Source organism: Balaenoptera physalus (genome assembly GCF_965194825.1).
Source record: "Balaenoptera physalus genome assembly, chromosome: 15".
NCBI lineage: Eukaryota > Metazoa > Chordata > Mammalia > Artiodactyla > Balaenopteridae > Balaenoptera > Balaenoptera physalus.
The window spans coordinates 6,358,700-6,383,269 of NC_138894.1; the positions used below are offsets into that span (position 1 = coordinate 6,358,700).

A 24,570-nucleotide genomic window follows, 5' to 3' on the forward strand; every position below is an offset into this window, starting at 1 on the left:
CGTGACTCACACAGGAGTTCAGTAAGTCCTTGTTCAGAATTTATCCACACCATAGTGAAATTGTTATTTCACATACCATGTCCTCTCACTAGGTTGGGAGCTCCTTAAGAGAAGGGATCCTGTTTCAGAAATCTTATCTCCAAATCCTAGGAAAAGCTTCATGCATAAATTGTATCAATTCTGTTGTCCAAATAAATGCAAAAGAACTCAGAAGAAGTCAAAATAAATGCATATCAACCTAAGTTTAACCATTAACTTGCTGTGTGACTCTAGTTAGCCTCTCTCTGCACTTCAGTTTTTTTATTTGCAAAATAAATTATTTGGACTGCTATCAGTTGTTCCTCCACCTTAGGGCTAGGGGGTCCTAACTTCTGGGGATTAAACTGGAAAATCTGCATTTTTTTTTTAAAGTTCCCTGACTTGAGAATCATGGGACTTTATTATTTCTAAGATCATCTCAGCTTTAACATTCTGTGATTCCATGTTTGAATTACCAAGCCTATAGAAAATTTTTTACTGTGACACCCAGAAGTCTCCAGACCTCAGGAATTCCTGTCCCAACCTTGAGTGGTCAGATGTTCTGTCCATGATACCCTCACCTACTGGCGTAAGACCTCAGGCTGCCTGGGGCTGTTTCTAGGCTACAGCTTTGTCTCTGGGATTGTGTTTCTCAAATTATCTCCATTACAAGAATCACCTGGAATGCTTTTTATAAATTCAGATATCTGGGGTCTCCAAGTCATATTAAATCAGATTCTCAAGGAGAAGAACATTGGACTCTATATTATAAACAAGTGTCAGGGAAATTACTGTGATTCAGGGATCATCCCTGGGAAGCCCTGTTCAGGGACAAGAATAAACCTTGGGGAGATGGGTCTGTGCTAAGTTATAGCAGTTATTACCAACACTGTTGACAACTGAGCAACACAAGAGCAAGCCCATTCTGGAAACCCCATCGATGTGGGATAACACAAATGATATTGTTTGTCAACATCTACCTCTTTAAGATCTTTTGATGTCTGTGTGATGCCTTTCATTCCACCATCACCAAAACACTTCCAAGAATCATAAGGAATCACACAAGGTGATTTATCGAGCAGTTTTCAAGCATTGGGCAACTTAACCAAACCAGGCTGCAGGTCTGTTCTTGGCAGTAAATCAATGGGCAGGTGGCACTGAATATAATGGTGTCCTGCTCTCCTACGTACTTTCTGTCACACTCGGGAAGATGGTTGCTGTCCTTCATGTTTCACTGATGGACCACCAAGGCTCACATTGCTTGAAGAGTGGTCCCCACTATTAATGATAATTGCACATCTTATAAGTATTAGAAGAGGAATTCATGTCCATATGAAAAGGGTCTCAGAGACTCTGATTTTCCTATCAGCATATGCCGTCACCTCACAAAAGGAGATAAGAGCTCAAAAGGGTGACTTCAAGTATCTGAAGGGTCTCTTCTCCAAAACAGCATCCATACCTGCTTTTTGAGAGCCATATTTTTTTTGTTACAGGTTGAAGATTCCCCCAATCAGTTGGTCAAGACTACACCTTCAACTATCTTTGGTTGATGATGAACTAAAATTTTTTCTGACCAAAGCTTTTGGTGGGAGGAGAAAAAGAGGAAAGGCAGGTAGAGAAGGCAGGTGTCAACAGGGAATCTGAGGCTCAGGTAGGAGAATCCCACAGTTAAAGACAATTTCCCCTAAGATCAGCAATGACTATACCCAGGGAACACATGTACATGTAAACATTTGGTCTGGTGTAACAGCAACTATTTAATTCAACTAATATTATTATGGTTCTCACATGATCCATGGTAGCTTTATATCCCATTGTCTAGGAATTACAGAAAATCAAGAGTGTAGTTCCTGCTCTCAAAGATTTTACAGTCAAGTCAAGACAAGCATTTAAATTCAGCAAAAACTTTTTTTTTTTTTGGTGAAGTAAATTGTCCAAAGTCATTCATTTAAAAAATGATGACGCTGGAATACAGATATGAATAGCTTAACAAAACCCAATCTAAACTAAATTGCCAATCTTGGTCATACACATTTGTACAACAATTATTTGCTGAATTCTTGTTATGTGGCAAACTCTATGCTAGATATTATAGGTACTATCTATGCCCTCTATTTTTGTTTGCTTTTTTGTTTTTTGTTTTTTAAATTTTTATTGGAGTATAGTTTCTTTATAATATTGTGTTAGTGTCTACTGTACAGCAAAGTGAATCAACTATATGTATACATGTATCCCCTCTTTTTTTGGATTTCCTTCCCATTTAGGTCTCCATAGAGCACTGAGTAGAGTTCCCTGTGCTATACAGCAGGTTCTCATTAGTTATTTATTTTATACATAGTATCAATAGTGTATATATGTCAATCCCAATCTCCCAATTCACCCCACCACCCCACCTTTTCCCCTTGGTATCCATATATTTGTTCTCTATGTCTGTGTCTCTATTTCTGCTTTGTAAATAAGATCATCTATACCAATTTTTTTTCATATTCCACATATATGCATTAATATACGATATTTTTCTCTTTTTGACTTACTTCACTCTGTATTACAGCCTCTATGTCCATCCACGTCTCTACAAATGACCCAATTTTGTTTCTTTTTATGGCTGAGTCAGCAAACATTTTGAACCCCTCTGCTCTCCACCTTTCCCACAAAATGCTCAAAGCATTGTAGATAGGTTTATTTCATAACCACCAGGTTTTGTTTTTTTATAAAGTCTCCATATATGTGGAGATGTAAAATTTGCTAATTAGGTAGCAAATTTATTAGTACAAATAGTTTATGAAAAAGAATAGTGTTAGCAATCCATTTTGAAAATGATTTAAGTTCTTTTCTCAACTTATATTTGCTGGTTAGGAAATCTAGTGGAAAAAAATATATACCATTGTCTTACCTGTATTTCCTGTCCTTAAGACATTGAAAAAGAGAAAGGAACTTCAAGTCTTTCTTTCAGTGACTGCCGGCTTTTCTATCTGAAGATGAGCATGTGAGAATATCCATTTTCAAAGAGGTCTACAATATCTCTTCCTAGCCAGAGAGATAAATGGAGAAAGTACATGTAACTCACACAAGTTTGTAAATAATGAGCTAAACCTGGAGAAAAAAAAAAAGGAAAACCTTTAGTATTTTGTAAATGACCACTGACATTGTCAAATTCATGGTCATACAGAGGAAAATCAAATTAATGACCTCTCTAAGTAGAAGGAAATGACCTGAAGATGAAGCATCTAAAACTCTCCCCAGACCAACCTCCTTGACTAGATAAGGTTTGTGGTTAGGTTTAGTTGAAAGAGTGAGTAATCCTACTTCCTTTACAGGAATTTCCTGTAAAGATTATTAGCACTCAACAGTTTCTCAACTGTGGGTTTTGGGTGTTTTTTTTGGTTTTTTTTCGTTTTGTAAAACTAACTCCCCAAAATGTAACCTTTATGATATAACCTAAAGCTTTTCGTGGGATTAACATTTTTTTAATTCTGAAAAAGAAAAAAACATCTCTCTAACACCATTTATTTGAAACAATAATTTATTGATACAGACAGGGAAATAAATTTAAACTCTGAAATCACCAAGATTTTTTGGTACCTCTTTATTAAAACAAAGATTCAAAATATAACATATAATTAAGAACCCCACTGTTCCTTTGATAGAACAAATCAAATCACTTAATAAGAACCTTAGGACACTCTGAGACCACACGGGTCAGAAAGAGCTTTATCTAGAAAGCAACTTGGTTAAGCCTAGATATCACCCATCCTCAAGAGGCTGATATTCTAACAAAGATAAAGCTGACTCATCTGAACATATGAATGCTCCAGGGCTGCTTCTACACATAACTAGAGGATAACATAAAATACAAAAGAAGACTACATTTGCTTTGGGATGAAGGCAAAATGAGTGTTTCCCTGAGGTGGAAGAGAGCATTTATAACTAGGAATGAACCAAAAAAATATATCTGCCCTGGGTCATGAATCTATCTAGGATTCCAAGAGGATATGAGGTTTTTTATAGGCCTATTTCAACACAGGTCATAGGGAGCAGCTGAACGATATTCCAGGCACATGAAGCTCCAGGCTTATGGAGTCACGTGAGAGCAACACAGTGATAAGAATAAAGGCAGGATAAAGTCATACTAAGTTCACAGACACCCCAAAACACACCACCAGCTGCGTCCTGCCCACCAGAAGGACAAGATCCAACCCCACCCCCCAGAACACAGGCACCCGTCCCCTCCACCAGGAAGCCTACAAAAGCTACTCAACCAACTTCACACACTGCGTGTCTGTGACAGGGGCAGACACTTAAAATAATGGGAACTCTAAACCTGCAGCCTGGGAACAGGAGACCCCAAACACAATAAATTAAACAAAATGAGAAGACAGAGAAACATGCAGCAGATGAAGGAGCAAGGTAAAAACCCACCAGACCAAACAAATGGAGAGGAAATAGGCAGTCTACCTGGAAAAGAATTCGGAGTAATGACAGTAAAGATGATTCAAAATCACAGAAATAGAATGGAGAAAATACAAGAAACATTTAACAAGGACCTAGAGAAACTAAAGAGCAAACAATGGTGAAAAATACAATAAATGAAATTAAAAATACTCTAGATGGGATCAATAGCAGAATAATTGAGGCAGAAGAACAGATAAGTGACCTGGAAAATAAAATAGTGGAAATAAGTGCCACAGACCAGAATAAAGAAAAAAGAATGAAAAGAATTGAGGACAGTCTCAGAGACCTCTGGGACAACATTAAACGCACCAACATTTGAATTATACGGGTCTCAGAAGAAGAAGAAAAAAAGAAAGGGTCTGAGAAAATATTTGAAAAGATTATAGTCAAAAATTTCCCTAACATGGGAAAGGAAATAGTCAATCAAGTCCAGGAAGTGCAGAGAGTCCCATACAGGATAAATCCAAGGAGAAACACACCAAGACACGTATTAATCAAACTATCAAAAATTAAATACAAAGAAAAAAATATGAAAAGCAACAAATAAAATACAAGGGAATCCCCATAAAGTTAACAGCTGATCTTTCAGCAGAAACTCTGCAAGCGAGAAGGGAGTGGCAGGATATATTTAAAGTGATGAAAGGGAAAAAACTACAACAAAGATTACTCTACCCAGCAAGGATCTCATTCAGATTCAACAGAGAAATTAAAAGCTTTACAGACAAGCAAAAGTTAAGAGAATTCAGCACCACCAAACCAGTTTTACAACAAATGCTAAAGGAACTTCTCTAGGCAGGAAACACAAGAGAAGGAAAAGACCTAGAAAAACAAACCCAAAACAATTAAGAAAATGGTAATAGGAACATACATATCAATACTTACCTTAAATGTAAATGGATTAAATGCTCCAACCAAAAGACACAGACTGGTTGAATGGATACAAAAACAAGACCTGTATATGTGCTGTCTACAAGAGACCCACTTCAGACCTAGGGGCACATACAGACTGAAAGTGAGGGAATGGAAAAAGATATTCCATGCAAATGGAAATCAAAAGAAAGATGAAGTAGCAATACTCATATCAGACAAAATAGACTTCAAAATAAAGACTATTACAAGAGACAAAGAAGGAAACTACATAATGATCAAGGGATCAATCCAAGAAGAAGATATAACAATTGTAAATATTTATGCACCTAACGTAGGAGCACCTCAATACATAAGGCAAATGCTAACAGCCATAAAAGGGGAAATCGACAGTAACACAATAATAGTCGGAGTCTTTAAGACCCCACTTTCACCAATGGACAGATCATCCAAAACGAAAATAAATAAGGAAACACAAGCTTTAAATGACACATTAGACCAGATGGACTTAATTGATATTTATAGGATATTTCATCCAAAAAAACCAGAATACACTTTCTTCTAAAGTGCTCGTGGAATATTCTCCAGGATAGCTCATATCTTGGGTCACAAATCAAGCTGTAGTAAATTTAAGAAAATTGAAATCGTATCAAGTATCTTTTCTGACCACAACGCTATGAGACTAGATATCAATTACAGGAAAAAACTGTAAAAAATACAAACACATGGAGGCTTTACAATATGCTACTAAATAACCAAGAGATCACTGAAGAAATCAAAGGGAAATCAAAAAATACCTAGAAACAAATGACAATGAAAACATGACTCAAAACCTATGGGATACAGCAAAAGCAGTTCTAAGAGGGAAGTTTACAGCAATACAATCCTACCTCAAGAAACAAGAAAAATCTCAAATAAAAAACCAAAACTTACACCTATAGCAATTAGAGAAAGAAGAAGAACAACAAAAAAACCTCCAAAGTTAGCAGAAGGAAAGAAATCATAAAGACCAGGTCAGAAATAAATAAAGACGAAATGAAGGAACAATAACAAAGATCAATAAAACTAAAAGCTGGTTCTTTGAGAAGATAAACAAAGTTGAGAATCCATTAGCCAGACTCATCAAGAAAAAAAGGGAGAAGATTCAACTCAACAGAATTAGAAATGAAAAAGAAGTAACAACTGACACTGCAGAAATACAAAGGATCATGAGAGATTACTACAAGCAACTATATGCCAATAAAATGGACAACCTGGAAGAAATGGACACACTCTTAGAAAAGCACAACGTACCAAGCCTGAACGAGGAAGAAACAGAAAATGTAAACAGACCAATCACAAGCACTGAAATTGAAACTGTGATTAAAAATCTTCCAACAAACAAAAGTCCAAGACCAGATGGCTTCACAGGTGAATTCTATCAAATATTTAGAAAAGAGTTAACACCTATCCTTCTCAAACTCTTCCAAAATATAGCAGAGGGAGGAACACTCCCAAACTCATTCTATGAGGCCACCATCACAATGACACCAAAACCAGACAAAGATGTCACAAAAAAGAAAACTACAGGCCAATATCACTGATGAACATAGATGCAAAAATCCTCAACAAAATACTAGCAAACAGAATCCAACAGCACATTAAAAGGATCATACACCATGATCAAGTGGGGTTTATTCCAGGAATGCAAGGATTCTTCAATATACATAAATCAATCAATGTGATACACCATGTTAACAAACTGAAGGATAAAAACCATATGATAATCTCAATAGATGCAGAAAAAGCTTTTGACAAAATTCAACATCGATTTATGATAAAAACTTTCCAGAAAGTGGGCATAGAGGGAACCTACCTCAACATATTAAAGGCCATATATGAGAAACCCACAGCCAACATCATTCTCAATGGTGAAAAACTGAAAACATTTCCTGTATGATCAGGAACAAGACAAGGGTGCCCACTCTCACTATTATTCAACATAGTTTTGGCAAAGGCAATCAGAGGAGTAAAAGAAATAAAAGGAATCCAAATCAGAAAAGAAGAAGTAAAACTGTCATTGTTTGCAGATGACATGATACTACACATAGAGAATCCTAAAGATGCTACCAGAAAACTCCTAGAGCTAATCAATGAATTTGGCAAAGTAGCAGGATACAAAATTAATGCACAGAAATCTCTTGCATTCCTATACATGAACGATGAAAAATCTGAAAGAGAAATTAAGGAAACACTCGCATTTACCATTGCAACAAAAAGAATAAAATACCTAGGAATAAACCTACCTAAGGAGGCAAAAGATTTGTATGCAGAAAACTGTAAGACATTGATGAAAGAAAAGATGATACAAACAGATGGAGAGATATACCATGTTCTTGGATTGGAAGAATCAACATTGTGAAAATGACTATACTACCCAAAGCAATCTACAGATTCAGTGCAATCCCTATCAAATTACCAATGGCATTTTTCGCAGAACTAGAACAAAAATTTTCACAATTTGTATGGAAACACAAAAGACCCCAAATAGCCAAAGCAATCTTGGGAACGAAAAACGGAGCTGGAGAAATCAGGCTCCTGGACTTCAGACTATACTACAAAACTACAGTAATCAAGACAGTATGGTACTGGCACAAAAACAGAAACATAGATCAATGGAACAGGTTCAAAAGCCCAGAGATAAACCCATGCACATATGGTCACCTTATCTTTGATAAAGGAGGCAAGAATATACAATGGAGAAAAGACAGCCTCTTCAATAAGTGGTGCTGGGAAAACTGCACAGCTACATGGAAAAGAATGAAATTAGAACACTCCTTAACACCATACACAAAAATAAACTCAAAATGGGTTAAAGACTTAAATGTAAGACCAGACACTATCAAACTCTTAGAGGAAAACATAAGCAGAACACTCCATGACATAAATAACAGCAAGGTCCTTTTTGACCCACCTCCTAGAGAAATGGAAAAAAAAACAAAAGTAAACAAATGGGACCTAGTGAAACTTAAAAGTCTTTTGCACAGCAAAGGAAAACATAAACAAAACAAAAAGAAAGCCCTCAGAATGGGAGAAAATATTTGCAAATGAAGCAACTAACAAAGGATTAATCTCCAAAATTTACAAGCAGCACATGCAGCTCAATATCAAAAAAACAAACAACCCAATCCAAAAATGGGCAGAAGACCTAAATAGACATTTCTCCAAAGAAGGTATACAGATTGCCAACAAACACATGAAAGGATGCTCAACATCACTAATCATTAGAGATATGAAAATCAAAACTACAATGAGATATCATCTCACACCGGTTAGAATGGCCATCATCAAAAAATCTACAAACAATAAATGCTGGAGAGGGTGTGGAGAAAAGGGAACCCTCTTGCACTGTTGGTGGGAATGTAAAGTGATACAGCCACTATGGAGAACAGTATGGAGATTCCTTAAAAAACTAAAAATAGAACAACCATAGGACGCAACAATCCCACTACTGGGCATATACCCTGAGAAAACCATAATTTAAAAAGAGTCATGTACCGCAATGTTCACTGAAGCTCTATTTACAATAGCCAGGACATGGAAGCACCCTAAGTGTCCATCAACAGATGAATGGATAAAGAAGATGTGGCACATATATACAATGGAATATTACTCAGCCATAAAAAGAAACAAAATGGAGTTATTTGTAGTGAGGTGGATGGAGATAGAGTCAGTCATACAGAGTGAAGTAAGTCAGAAAGAGAAAAACAAATACTGTATGCTAACACATATATATGGAATCTAAAAAAAAAAAGGTTCTGAAGAACATAGGGGCAGAACAGGAATAAAGACGCAGATGTAGAGAATGGATTTGAGGACATGGGGAGGGGGAAGGGTAAGCTGGGACTAAGTGAGGGAGTAGCACTGACATATATACACTACCAAATGTAAAATAGATAGCTAGTGGGAAGCAGCCGCACAGCACAGGTAGATCAGCTCTGTGCTTTGTGACCACCTAGAGTGGTGGGTTACGGAGGGTGGGAGGGAGATGCATGACAAGGAGATATGAGGATATATGTATATGTATAGCTGATTCACTTTGTTATAAAGCAGAGACCAACACACCATTGTAAAGCAATTATACTCAATAAAGATCTTAAAAAAAAAAAAAGCTCTTAGAGGAAAACATAGGCAGAACACTCTATGACATATGCAGAACACTCGATGACAAATCACAGCAAAATCCTTTTTGACCCACCTCCTAGAGTAATGGAAATAAAAACAAAAACAAACAAATGGGACCTAATGAAACTTATAAGGTTTTGCATAGCAAAGGGAACCATAAACAAGATGAAAAGACAACCCTCAGAATGGGAGAAAATATTTGCAAATGAAGCAACTGACAAAGGATTAATCTCCAAAATATCCAAGCGGTCATGCAGCTCAATATCAAAAAACAAACAACCCAATCCAAAAATGGGTGGAAAACCCAAACAGACATTTCTCCAAGGAAGATATACAGATTGCCAACAAACACATGAAAGGATGCTCAACATCAATAATCAGTAGAGAAAAGCAAATCAAAACCACAATGATGTATCACCTCACACCAGTCAGAATGGCCATCATCAAAAAATCTACAGGGCTTCCCTGGTGGCGCAGTGGTTGGGAATCTGCCTGCCAATGCAGGGGACACGGGTTCGAGCCCTGGTCTGGGAGGATCCCACATGCCGCGGAGCGACTAAGCCCATGAGCCACAATTGCTGAGTCTGTGCATCTGGAGCCTGTGCTCCGCAGCGGGAGAGGCCATGGTAGCGAGAGGCCCGTGCACCGCGATGAAGAGTGGCCCCCACTTGCCGCAACTAGAGAAAGCCCTCACACAGAAACGAAGACCCAACACAGCCATAAATAAATAAATAAATAAATAAATAAATAAATAAATAAATAAAATTTAAAAAAAAATCTACAAACAATAAATGCTGGAGAGGGTGTGGAGAAAAGGGAAGCCTCTTGCACTGTTGGTGGGGATGTAAATTGATACAGCCACTATTGAGAACAGTATGGAGGTTCCTTAAAAAACTAAAAATAGAACTACTGTATCACTCAGCAATCCCACTACTGGGCATATACCCTGAGAAAACCATAATTCAAGAAGAGTCATGTACCATAATGTTCACTGCATCACTATTTACAATAGCCAGGACATGGAAGCAGCCTAAGTGTCCATTGAGAAATGAATGGATAAAGAAGATGTGGCACATATATACAGTGGAATATTACTCAGCCATAAAATGAAATGAAATGAAATTGTATGCTAAAGTGTACATATGGAATCTAAAAAGAAAATGGTCCTGATGAACCTAGGGGCAGGACAGTAATAAAGACGCAGATGTAGAGAATGGACTTGAGGACATGGGGAGGGGGAAGGGTAAGCTGGGAAGAAGTGAGGGAGTAGCACTGACATATATACACTACCAAATGTAAAATAGATAGCTAGTGGGAAGCAGCTGCATAGCACAGGGAAATCAGTTAGGTGCTTTGTGACCACCTAGAGGGGTGGGATATGGAGGGTGGGAGGGAGATGCAAGTGGGGGGCATATGGGGATATACATATACATATAGCTGATTCACTTTGTTATACAGCAGAAACTAACACAACACTGTAAAGCAACTATACTCCATAAAGATGTTTAAAAAATAAATAAATAAAATCCATGGAAGATGAATGGTAAAAAAAAAAGAATAAAGGCAAGAGACCTGGGAAGAGATGTGGCTAAGATGGAAGGAAAAGGCTAAACGTAAGGGGTTGTCTATGACTGGTATTCAATACCTATTGAATTGAACTGGATTCAAGTGACTTGGGGTGTGGGAGCTATCCTTCTGAAGCTTCAGATATCCTGATGCAGATGTTGAAGTTGAGTCTAAAGTTGTTTAGAGAGGTGATTTCCAAAGCCAGTTTGATCACTTTAATCGAGTTTGGATAGGGTTTGCAGGAGACAGAATACCCTCCTACAGGCATTGTGGGGGTAGTCTCCAAAAATGGCTGCCATCATTTCCTCTGGTCCTTCATGTGCATTCTTCATGTCCAGAGGTGGAGTCTACTGTTCCTGTTCTTGAATCTAGGTTGAATTTGTGACTTGCTTTGACCAACAAAGTGCAGTGGAAGTGCCCATCTGGATCTAGTTTTTTAAAGGTCTTCAGCTTTCTCTTGGAGGCCAGATACAATATTTCTTGTCCAAATGTTCTGAGATCACCTTGCTGTAAGGAAGCTCAAGTAGCTGTAAAAGCTAGTTGTAAAAACATGAGGAGAGAGAGAGAGTGAGTTGTCTGGTCATACTCCAGTTGCTCCAACCATCTTAGTCTACACATGTGAGTGAAGAATATAGTAGATGTTCCAGCCCCAGCAGACACCACATGGAGCAGAAAAATGGTCCAATGGACCCCAACCTAGATTGCAGAATTGTGAGAAATAACAAACCGTCAATGTTTAAGCAACTAAGTTTCGGGGTGATTTGTTAGATAGCAATAAATAACTGAAACATATAATATTACCGTTGGATAAATGAATTCTATTTCACTTGGAGTAAATTGCTGGGAGAAATAAAAATGAATCTATTCTGTGCATTCATGGTTCCAAGCATTTTATGTGTCTATTATTGTATCAGAAATATGATACAAGGATGAATAAAATTCACACGCCCTACCCTCAAAGAGCTCATATTTGGGGGGAAAGGTAAATAATTACAGTGCACAGTAATAAGTCCAGTCTAACAAACATTTGCTAACCATCTACTATAGGCAAGATCTCTTGCTGGTAACTGTGAACAGTTAGGCTGGTCAAAGAGGGACTGGACCTCTGAAGATCATTTCTTAGATGATAAATGCTAAATAGAGGTATGCACGGTGGACCATAGGAGACGAGCTCTTAGCCAAACCGCAGACTTGGGGATGTCTCCCAGAGGGATTTCTCTGAAATTTAATTAATTTTTTTCTAACCTCATTTGTAGATGGTTAAATTGATCATTTGTCATATCTTCAAACTCTCCCCTGGACTTTCTTACCCCTTTCTCACTGTTGCTATTTGACTCTCTCCCGAGGACATTGTTTCCCTAACAGCCCACTTAAATTCTGGTTGTTTTCTCTCCCAGACCCCTTGAGCCACTGATTTCCAGCCATTATACTCCCTCCTCCCTAAAAATCCCCAGCTTTGAATAGCATGTCTTCACCCTGTAATACCACCCATTACTCACCTTGTTGAGGTTGTCCCCAAACCCCTGGTCACACTGCTGCATTTGTTACTGAACAGAACTTGGGTCTACATACAGCAAAACCAGTCTACTTATACCAGGTTGTGGTGAAGGAAAGAACAGCATTCATTGCAGGGTACCAAGCAAGGAGAACAGGCAGCTTGTGCTCCAAAGACCTGAATTCCCTGGTGGCTATCAGGGAAGGGTTTTTAAAGATAAAGTGAAGGGAGAGAGTCTCAGGGTATGAGATCAGCCCATGTACAATTCTCTGATTGGCTGACGGTGAGGTAACAGGGTCATGTTTTGGAAATCTCAATCGTCAACCTTCTGGTTCCAAAGTGTCTGAGGTCCACCTGCTGGTGGTCAGCTTGCAGTTAACTTTCTCCACCTGGTGGGGGCTTTAGTATCTGCAAAATAACTAGCCCTTGAGGAGGAACTAAAAGTCCTTCATTTAATTTTATGGCTAAACTATTATTATTTTGTCTTGCTTGACTGCTTTCCTTTGTTTTTGCATTTTTTTGCTTCTCTGATTAAATTTGTTCTTTGGAACTCAGGGAAAGCCTAGGAAGCTAAAGCTCTACAAACAACAGGCGGAGGACACAGGAGTCTGTTCCTGGGAAAGCCCTGCAGGGCTCCTCTCAGTTTCACATTCTCTGAAGAGTTTAACCCCCCACTTATTCTTATGCTCACCATAACCCTCCCTGTTGTGATTCTTGGTAATTTTAGTATTCACATAGATGATCCATGGAACACCCTGGTCTCTCCATTCTTTAACTCCTCTCTTCCAAATGTCTTGACTTCCACGCCTACCTCAGGCATTTATTCCTACACCTGCCATTACTAGTATTTGCCATGCCTCAATAATCTCCGTTTCCAGAATCCTATCATCTTACTCCCTGAAACACTCCGATATCAATTCATTTGTGACAATCATGTGGTCACAGAAGAATCTTATATTGCTCTTACCAAATCTTCAATGACACCCTCTATACACGCATTTTCCAACTTAAGTTTTATTGTCGTGCATTATTATCAGTCGCTTACCTATACCTTTAGTTCACTTGACGTTCTCTTATTTTATCGCATTAGCTTAAAAATTACTAACTCTCTTCCTTAGTTGAACATACACAACTGAACATGGCTGGAGGAAACACGCAGGCATGCTGACTGGTCTCCATAACCTGAGGGAGACTTTAATACTTGTTAGCAGCCGTGCTATATTTCTCTACTTCATTCACTATATTATTTTCCTAGAAAACAACTTCATATTTCTTCCTTTCTTCTAAAGTTTCCTCCCTCATCCTCATTCTCAGCTGATGACTGAGAAACTTGCAGTAAACAGAACAGCAAACAGAAAAGAACCTCTTTAAGCTCCATCAAAAGCATCTACTCACCTATTTTTGCAGGTGTTAGTAAGGGACATATGTAAGGCCGCTTCTAAGGAGCTATTATAGAGAACACAGGTCCAGGGTAGAACTTCCTGACTGAATATAGAAACATGGGAGAAAGAGAATTAATATAGGTGACCCTCAGCTTCCTGCTTGGAAGAAAATGGTAGAAAATGGTTCTACAATTTTCATCAGGTAGAAAATGGGTTCGTAAAACCAAAACAGAGGTACAGGCTTTGGGAAACTAGAATCAATTCAGTATAAATAGTTGAGTTTTAGATGTTATGTACGTTTCTAGATAAAGTTACCCAAGGTAGAGCTGAATGTGTGATTCTAGAGCTCAGAAAACAGACCACAGATGGGAAGAGGGATTTTTTCTCTTTAGGTTTGCTAAAGCAATGGGCAAGGATAATATGCAGCATGAGAAGGAAAGAAGATTCCAGAAAGCGACCCTGGAAAATTTTAAGGGAGGGGTGGCATGGAACAGAGAAAGAGAAACCACCAAACAGTATGAAAAGGGAATATGAAAATGGGGCTATGAAAACCAGGAGGGAATCTTTTCACAAATCCAAGGAGGTTTCAGAAGAAAACTGGGGTGACTAGTGTTGACTACAACAGAGAAGTCAAGTGGGGTTGAAGAGTTCCCATTAGAGCTGGGGATCCAGAGCCTGCAGATGTCCTGGACTGCAGAGTATGGGAGATATTGCAGCAAATAGACCAGAGATTAATGAGAAAGCAAAGCATAGCCTGTTTTTCAAAGAACCTTGACTTTGAACAAAGTTTTAGATATAATCTGTTGACTTCCTAACAATGAAAGGTGTGACTTAGCCCCAACACCTCCACTACCACAAACACGTTTTCCCTCCTATCCTGCCTCCAAATATAGTTATACCATAATTTTAGTTAAATAAATGTTGAATATTTACACCATTGTTACAGGTAAATACTATTTATGGCTGAGCCATATAATGCTGTTTGACTACATCTCTTTTCATATACCAACTTTTGTTTCACTAGAAGCTAATAATTATTTTTCTTCATTTGATTAAATTTCTCTATATTTATCATTAACTCATTCCTCAACTTTCCACTAGAAATGTAAATGACCTCTCAATGCATTAAACACACTGGGAAATCTGTCTTCTTCCTGAAAACGGTCTATCTGGAACATGCTCTCAATTGCCATCCTGGGATTTCCATTTACCGTCAGCCTGGAGACACTTTTTACCACTCTCCTAAGTTGGATCCCTTATTTCTGAGCCTTCTTAGAGGATGTTCTCTTTTTTGGAGAAGCACCTCTTCCAGTAGACCTCAGACACAAGGTACATGGGAGGTAAATATCTTGAGGGCTCATATGTCTGAAAACCTCTATTTTGTCCTCATATTGGAGAATAATTGTTTGAGTATTAGACTGTAGGGAGCACATCACTTTTCCTTCCAAGTTTGGAAGTGATTCTCTATGCGTTTTTCTGGAAAATTGGTAGCCCTTTCAATCTAGAAACTCATGTCCTTCAATTTTGAGATATTTTCTTTACTTATTTGTAAAAAAATTCCTTTTATTTCTCTATTCTCATAGTATAGGGTGTTTGCTTATTCCCATTTTATAGATATTCTATTACATTAATTTAGGCCAATATTCTAATTCTTTTTTCTCCTCTACTTTCAATTTAATTAGCTTTTTTTTTACATTCTGGGTGGCACCTCACTACCCTCTAACCTGGATATTGTGTTTTCCGCTTCAGTTATCTCATTTTTAATTTCCAACTCCATTTTGTTGTGCTCTGATGTAACATCTTTCTTTGTTTCTCTGAGAATATTAAAGTTTGTTTGTAAGTATGTTTTTCCTTGGCTTATCTCCAAGCTCTGTTTTGTTGTTAACCTTGACCTTTCATAGTAAAAATCTTTCTCAAATATTTAATGATTTTTCACTGTTTGCTAATATTAAGAATACTTAAAGATTGTATACTTCTTTAAGATTGAATACTTAAACACACACACACCCACACACAACTACAGCTCAGTCTTGCTTAGAAGCAAATATGCAAATTCCTAAATAAAGTATTAGTGAACAAAATACATAGCTTGTTTTAAAAAAATCTTAGGATGAAGTGAAATTTACTCCAAAATGCAAGAATAGTATGATATTATGAAAACATTAATACTCTCTAAGGAGAAAAATCATATAATGACTTTTGTATAATAGTTGCATAAAAAGGCATTGGACAAAAGTCAATACCCATTTATGTTTAAAAAAAATCAGGATAAAATTGGAACTAACGGAGCTGTGCTTAATTTAATTACCTATATAGTATATATACGGTGTAGGTATGTAAAATAGTGTCATACTCAGTGGGGAAACACTAGGGGCTTCCCACTGAAGTCAGAGAGAGACAAGAATATCTACATCCACTATTATTAACATTACACTGGAGGCTTAATTACTAATGCAATTAAGCAAGAAAAAGCAATTAGAAGCATTGGAATTGGAAGAGAAGAGGGAAAAATCCCCAATCTCATTTTGCAGATGATATGAATCAAATAACTGCTACAAGCAATAAGAATATAATAAAGTAGCAGATGATAAAATCAACAGAAAAATCAATTGCCTTAGTGTATATAAATAAAAACAAATTAGAAGATCACCAAAGAGAAGATACCATTTTAATAGCAAAATAGCCCAAACTTAACATGAAATATCCAAAATCTCTATGAGTAAAACTATAAAACAATCCTGAATGAACCAAATGCATATTTGAACAAGTGAAGAGACATCCTATGTTCTTGGCTAGGAAGACGCAATCTCAAAAATAAGTTGTTCCTCCCTATATTAATTTAAAAATTTAATGTGAACTCAATAAAATGCCATCAGTTTTTTTTTCCTGGAGTTAAGCATACTAATTATAAAGTTCATTTGGAAGAAAAAAACATGCACGAAAAGTCAGTAAATCACTGAAAAATAGGAGCTTTGGGGTGAGGTTGGGGACATAACCCCTACAAGATATTAAAATATGTTTTAAAATCTCTGCAATTGAAACAGTGTGGTATTACCACATGAATAGCAAGTTGACCAATAGAATAGACTAGATAGTCCAGAAATAGATCTAATAGGAAATGGAAATTGAGTATAAGTTAGAAGGGGCATTCACAAATCAGTGGGTAAAAGTAAAAAAGTAGTATTGTGGTAACTGGACTGTCATCTGAAAAGTGATTCAATGGATTCATTCCTTGCACTGCACACCAGTACAAATTCCAAATGGACTGAAGATTTAAATTTTAAAAATTAATCTATATGAGTATTGGAAGTATGGGTGAATTCCTCTATAATCAGGGAATGGGTAAATACCAAAAGCAAAGTTAAAAACGCAAGGGACAAAGTGGGAAAGAAAAATATTTGCAACTTACATCACATTGTCATTTGTAATATGCAAAGACCTTTCAACAACAGGGATGAAAAAGATTAACATCGCTACAGGAGAATTGACAAAAGCTAAGGGGTTAGTGCTCCTTACATTGCTGATGGGAACGGAAAATGATATTACCCCTATGAAAAGGAATATGGCAATATCCAGCAAAATTACATACACATTGCCCTCTGACCCATGTATTCTACATTTGGAATCTATCCCCAAAATAATCTTGAAAAATGTGAAAAGATGCATGCATAAGGGGACTTCCCTGGCGGTCCAGTGGTTAAGACTCTGCAATTCCATTGCAGGGAGCACAGGTTTGATCACTGGTCAGGGAAATAAGATCCCACATGCCCGCGGTGTGGCCAAAAAAAAAAAAAAAAAAGAAAGAAAGAAAAAAAAAGATGCATGCATAAGACAATTCTTTACAACATAATTTGTAATAGCAAAAGACTGGAAACATCTGAGATTGGCTGAATAAACTATAGTATAACCAAGCCACACAATGGTGTACCATGTAACTGTAAGAATGAGAAATAACTCCATATACCGTTAGGGAGTGATCTCTGGAATATATTGAGTAGGAAAAGCAAGGTGGAAAAATTGTAGTTAATACACTACCATTTATCTGTAAGACGTGGGGGGATTAAATATGTATGCCTATTTAATTATATTACAAAACAGAAGGGTAAATCAACATCACTTTTAGAATGGTTTACCTGTGGGGAAGGGGCGAACAAGAAGGGCAGAAGATGGACTTCTCTGCATATACCTTATTTTGCAGATTTGCTCTCAGAAGGGTGTAAATATTTTGCATTATTATAAAACAAAATAAAATTTAAGCAGCAATTCCTAAAAATTCACAGTAAAAGAAATCTAACTGTATACTGAGTCAACAAAGCTACATCAAGAGGAGTCATTTCAAATGACTTTAGAACACACCGACTTGACTTTACATTCTAATGGGAGGTTCTCAAGGGATAAAACAGTCCTCCCAAAATCTTGAACTGTTTTTAGTCAACAAAATATTGATGGCGTTGTTAGTATTATCATCATTCTGAGGCTATTGTGTATATTGTGGGATAAAGCAAATTAATAACTAAGTTGCTCCTGGTGGACTCAGTTGGGTGAACAGAAGCAGTTGTTTTTTTTAGCTCTCAGCAGCTCCACAGCCAGCCTGCAGAATGGTTCTGAGCTGGCATCTGCAGCAGAATCTTCATGATTCCAGAGATTTCTTCCTGTCTGTGGCAGGATCAACAGCTCTTGGCATCCCAGTGTTTTTGTGGGTGACTTTGGACTATACCTTGGGAAGAATAGCCTAGAGTCTATTTCTTCCCCTTTCTAAACAATTCTATAACCATTTCTGTTTAAACTAGCCAGGGAGGATTACGTTCATTACATCTAAACCATGGCCTATTCAGAGGTGTTTGATTTTGCCAAATAAAATTGTTATGGTGGCATCTCAACATAAAAATGGGTAAAAGCAGCACTACTCCTGTTGAAGTACTGATATTTGGAAGGAGTGGGAGGTAGGCAGAGGGCAGGGGCCAGGCACACACGCGCCCACTGCCCAGGATGGTCGCTAAGGCACCTCTGAAGAGACCTGGGACTCCTGAAACCCCATTTGAAAGTCGATTTTAACATGCCCACCATGAATTATGAAACTTGCACATCAAGTTGTAGCAATTGTTTACATGGGGTATCACATTCCCCGGATGGTATGTGCAACCACAAGGTAGGCTGTAAAGAGATGAAAGCTGGTTTTCACAAGCCTCTCGCAGAAAAGTAGGTGTTGGTCTCAGCACCCCCAGCCTGCATGCGATGGCTACCAGTGCGGCCCGCAGGTGGGCTGAAGCACTCAGTGTCCTGCCCGCAGCGCACACGGCCCGTTTCCTGTTAGAGTTGTGGCCTGGCCACCACTTCTTGGCTCCTGATCCCGTTTCTCAGAGTAGCTTCTGCTCAGAAAGATGGCTTCTCCCAAACCCTGGCTCTCCTCCCTCGGAGGTGCACTCGTGCCAGGTTGATGAGCTATTTCCTCTGAGTATTTAAAGCTATGAGTCAACTCGGTTTTGCCAGTATCCCCGGTTCAGACAAGCATGTTGATGGCTGCAAGGAGGTGCACCCGCTCTGTGCCTTGCTGACAGTCCTCCACAGCCAGCTGGTCAACCACTCAGCATCAACTCAGGATGAGCGCCTAGTACCTCTCAGGGGTCTTAACGCCCCTTACCTCAGCGGATGCCACAGTCACGTGTACACTTCCATCCTGCAGAGGATTTGAGTGCTACTGCCCCTCCATCCTTACCCTAGTAGCCTAGAAGAGCCCTTGTACTCTTTTAACCTCCTCCGAGCCAGTCCTAAGCAGCCCTTCTTCCTCTCTGCAAGACTGTTCTAGACCCTCCTAGTACAAGGCGCCGCCACAGGAAAGCGCCTACAGCCTCCCAAAACTTACCTCGTCTCCCTGCAACAGGCAATTCCAGAGAGGAGACGGTACCCCTCTCTGTCCCAGCCTGGTCACACTAGCTAAATGCATACCCAGGTCAAGTCCCTGGACTGACCGTGTCTCAGGTTCCTGGGTTTAGAATATGTGGGTAATAAGGTCTCTCTCTGCTTTACGAGAGTATAACTCGAATTTAATAAATGTTCCCAGCATATAATAGACATACATGGGTTGTTTCTTTATACATCTTAGACAGCTGGTTGTTCACTGATTCTCTGAAATGGACTCTACAGTGTAAGGACATTTGAAGTCATAGAAGAGAATGACATTATTCTATCAATAAAAGTTAGGTACTGGTCCTGATTGGAAATGCTTGGCACTTAAATTTTAAAATATGCACATGAGTTAACTGGCACGTGAAGACCTAATATTTGTGCTGGACATTGGGTGGCCTTGTGAGAGGGAATGGAATTCTTCTTTTGCTCCTGGATGGATTTTAAAGAAGGTAGGTACAAAGTAATTTGACATAAAAAAAGATAGATCTAAGCATTCATTTTGAATGACCCATATCTCATTTACAAAGGTGGGAATATATGTTGAGACTGAGGGATTGAAATTTTAAACTAAGTGAAAAAGATGTCGAGATTTTTCAAAAATAAAGGCACGAGACCAATGGTTCATTAATGTATTTTAAAGCATATATTTACTGTACACATTTAACACATTTAATACAAAATACATTTAATGTATTTAAAGCATACATAATAAAAAAGAAAAGCAAATCATTCTATGTATTAGAGACTATGATGATAGCAATAAATTTCTCACGACCATATATTTTCACACATAAATCTTCTTAGTGATTAAAATCCTTTACTTTTTTTAGCCATCCAACTAGCACGCAAAATTGTAAGTGCTACAAAAATTAGACCACTTTCTTATACTGAAAATCTGATGAAAATCTCATTTTTCTTTGATTTTCAGTAGTATCTACCACAGCTGTTTTATTATTTAAGTTGCCTGCTTTAATTTTTTTATTTAATTCTTAATTTTATATTGGAGTATAGTTGATTTACAATGTTGTGTTAGTTTCAGGTGTACAGCAAAGTGATTGATTCACCTCATCCATTCTTTTTTAGACGCTTTTCCCACATAGGTTATTACAGAACATTCAGTAGAGTTCCCTGTGCTATACGGTAGGTCCTTGTTGATTATCTACTTTATAGATAGTAGTACCACAGCTGTTTTACAGTCTCTGCTTTAAATTTTTCTGGAACATTCATGCCGCACCCATATCTTCTAACCAGCCTTCCAAACTTACCCAGCTCTTTCCTTTCTCTGTAAGGCTGCTATTTATCACTCACTCAGTGATTTTCATGAACAGACCTCTGAGGCCGTCAAGAAGGCCCAGTACTAAGGAGACAGATATATGTCTTCCAATGTGAAAAGTTGCAGACGTCCAATGCAGATATGCTGATGTGCTGCTCCTCTATGCTTCTCTGTAAGAATGAATCGCCTCAAGTCAAAACTGCCTTCCTTTCCAGATCTTGTTCTCTTTCCACCGCTAAATACCTGACCTAGGTGATAATTAATAACAATAACAAAAGTAGCAATACCAACACTTATTGAGTGTTAAGTTTGTGTCAAGAACTGTTGCAAGAGCTTCATTTGTATTTATTCACTTAGTCCCCCTGTACAGGTCTTATAAATTCTAATGTTACAGATGAGGAGACCGCATCACAGATGAGTTAGAAGAGTTTCCGGAGACCACAGAGGAGGCGGTAAACCCGGGATTTGAGCTCAAGTGTCTTGGCTGCCATGCTGCCTCCACCCAAAGGGCATTTAAAATCTGTCATCTTTTAAAAATCAAGCAAGTGACCATCCTTTTTTGGCTGCTGAATAACTCATCTGATCTGGCACCCATCCTGTGTCTAAACATTTATGCAAAATCAACAAATGTTTTAGACCATTTTTTTGAAAGACCCAGAAAATTATTTGAATTAAAATTTGTGTCTGGCATGAAAGATTAAAAAGTTGTTTTGAGTTCCTTTTAAGAAGTTCCCACAGATAGGTCCAATTAAGCAAGCCCTCTGCAGCATCTTGGTGGGGTTTCAAGAACTGTAGGCCTGCAGCTGTAGCCAGGATACATTAATGCACATGCTCTGAGGCTGAGGCCCTGTTACAGCAGCTCACACCTCACACCCTGCTCTGCTCGCAGCCCTGTCGGTTCTCCCAGACCCCCGCCCTGCACCCCGCATCCCAGGCACTGTCAGAGGTGTTTAGAGGTAGGAAGCTATGGTGGGGTCGTGAAGGCACCATTCCAGTTCCTGTGTCAACTACGGGCTCATAGAGAAATGCCACTTTGTGAACTTAAAATCCTTCAGTTCAATTGTTAGCATGAAAAATCTCTTAAAGACATATCCTTATTTTAAGGCATAAGTTATTCTACACCGTGTGCAGTCTCCCAGTTGCTGAATATGGGATTGAGCAGAGTGCCTGCATCCAGTTATGGAAGAGGGAGAAACAGGACACCCATTTCTGTTGAATTCCAGGGTCTTCTGAGAGCCCACGACTATAGCTCAATGTTTAGTCTTATCCCCGGCAACCTAATGACAAGTTTCATCTTCAGAATGTGACTAGGACATTCACAGAGTAGAGTTAAATATTTGAATAATGCCCTTCGTTATCAACAGGCTCATACACTCAGTCCCCAGAGTGTCAAGAGTTCTTTCTTCTGCTCAGCTTTTCTGAAGATCAGGGCTGCGAAAAAACAGGCAAGACTTCTGCTTCGTCTCTACATGGTTTGGCTGCTTTTGCGGGCATCAGATAAAGAAGATTCTTCCAGAACCTTGAGTTATAAGACAGAGATTTATCGGCCTGCCACTTCAGAACTCTGTGGGATTTCAAAAGCTTCAGTGATTGAGGCAAGAATGCGAAGTCGCCGACTGGTGTAAATTCAATTAAGATGATTTTAATTTTCCTTTCCACTAGTGCTTCATGGAGCCCACTTTCAAGTTCATACCTGACTTCATTAGACATATAACTTTTACTCAAGACAATGATCAGCCTTCGGCTTTTCTCTATCAATGAATGGATTTCATCAACAACAGCTGAAAATACAGGAGGTGGCAGATTAATTTAAGAAAACTGAAAGGGTGGGCATGAGATGAAAATCATTTCACACAGTCCTATTTTGTATTAACTCAAATTCACTAGTTTAAGTTTTTCTTTGAGATAAACCATTAATTCTCAATTTTCTATGCCTATTAAAAAAGCAATCATCTACACAATGATATAATGAATACCTACTTGGCACTTTCTCTGTGCCATGCCTTCTTCTAAATATTTTATGTATATTAACTCATTTAATCATCATAATGACCCTATGAAGAAAGTATTGTGATCACCCCCATTTTACAGATGAAGAAGCCAAAGCAGAGTGGTTAAGTAACTTGCCCAGAGTCACATGGCTAGTAAATGGCAGAACCAGAATCTGAACCCGAGTGGTCTGGTTCTGGAGTGTATGTTCCTAACCATTCCACTATCTTTCCTCTTTACATGGATGGTGGAATATGCTAAAATTTGAATTAAAAGATTTTTTTAAAAATCCTGCCATTATTCTAGACCGCAGGTTGATAATTTTTTTTCCTGTAAAGGGGCCAGATGGTAAATATTTTAGCCTTTGCGGGTCATACAGTCTTTGTCACAGCTACTCAGCTCTGCTGTTGTAACTCAAAAGCAGCCACAGATCACACATGAACATATGTGTGTGGCTGTTTCAATAAGAGTGGCAGGCTGGACCTGACCTGTGGGTGGAAGACTGCCAACCTCTGTTCTAGACCTCTAGCCCTCCTCAGATAAGAGTTCTTAGCCAAAACTAATCACAATCGAATATACAAACATTCTTTATTTTTATTTAAGAACTAAGAAGAAATCTGTTTTTAAAATGACTCCTAGAAAAATAACGGAAATATTGGGTTGGCCCAAAAGTTCGTTTGGCTTTTTCTGTAACATCTTATGGAAAAACCCAAACGAACTTTTGGGCCAACCCCAATATAATAAAATTGATGTAAAGTCAAGCAGAAATACTTTGTAAGTGACAGAATGTCTTCTTAGATACAAAGAGTGACGCACAAAAATATCACAGTGTTGAATGCATCTGACAATTTGGCATATTATTCCTTTTGAGAAGTTATCTATTACTAAAAAGTATTTTCTATTTCTGATTTGTAATATTTTCCCTTCTTAATTTGTAACCCAGGAGGGAAAAAAAACCCCACAACTCTTTCTTATTTCCTACTCTGTCCTAAATGCCCAGCTTAGAATTTGGCACAAGGATGGTGCTCAGTAAATGTTGGATGAATGAATGAGTGATGGTAACTATTAAGACATTTGTATTGCATCATTTGTGATGCGCTAGCATCCAAAATAATTTGACACCAGATTCCAAATCTCTGGAAGACTTCAAAGCTCTGGAAGACTTTCAGAGAAAACATGGAAATGTTACTAAATTTCTTTGATTTTAACTGTAATATACTTCAATATATGTGTTACAGCCATTTGTATTCACAGATTAATTAAAAAATAAAATTTCACAACTAAATTATGCTAGGAACCACCAATCTCCTTTTCTTTATCCTTTGCCATCAGTCCTAATTTCTACTTCAATTTTCTCACCAATGTTAACGCGATAAAGAAGAAACATTTTCTGGTAAGAATTAACCTGTTTTATAGTCCAAAGGATCACATATTAAATTAAGAATTGGTTTTGCTGT

General features: G+C 38.1%; 1 protein-coding gene and 1 long non-coding RNA gene across 4 annotated transcripts in view; one reads left to right on the top strand and one right to left on the bottom strand.

Moving 5' to 3' along the window:
• Positions 1 to 24,570, top strand: part of LOC309643597 — a 153,975-nt gene that overhangs the window by 4,470 nt on the left and 124,935 nt on the right. The window lies entirely within an intron of this gene.
• Positions 2,167 to 24,570, bottom strand: part of IL18R1 (interleukin 18 receptor 1) — a 59,575-nt gene continuing 37,171 nt past the window's right edge. Inside the window, exon 11 of one of the 2 annotated variants that reach the window (XM_082426379.1) lies at positions 2,167 to 22,905. In XM_082426379.1, the coding sequence (XP_082282505.1) occupies positions 22,550 to 22,905 (356 nt within the window). In that variant the 3' untranslated portion in view covers positions 2,167 to 22,549. The remainder of the gene's footprint in view (positions 22,906 to 24,570) is intronic. The other variant, XM_082426380.1, reaches the window with a different exon arrangement.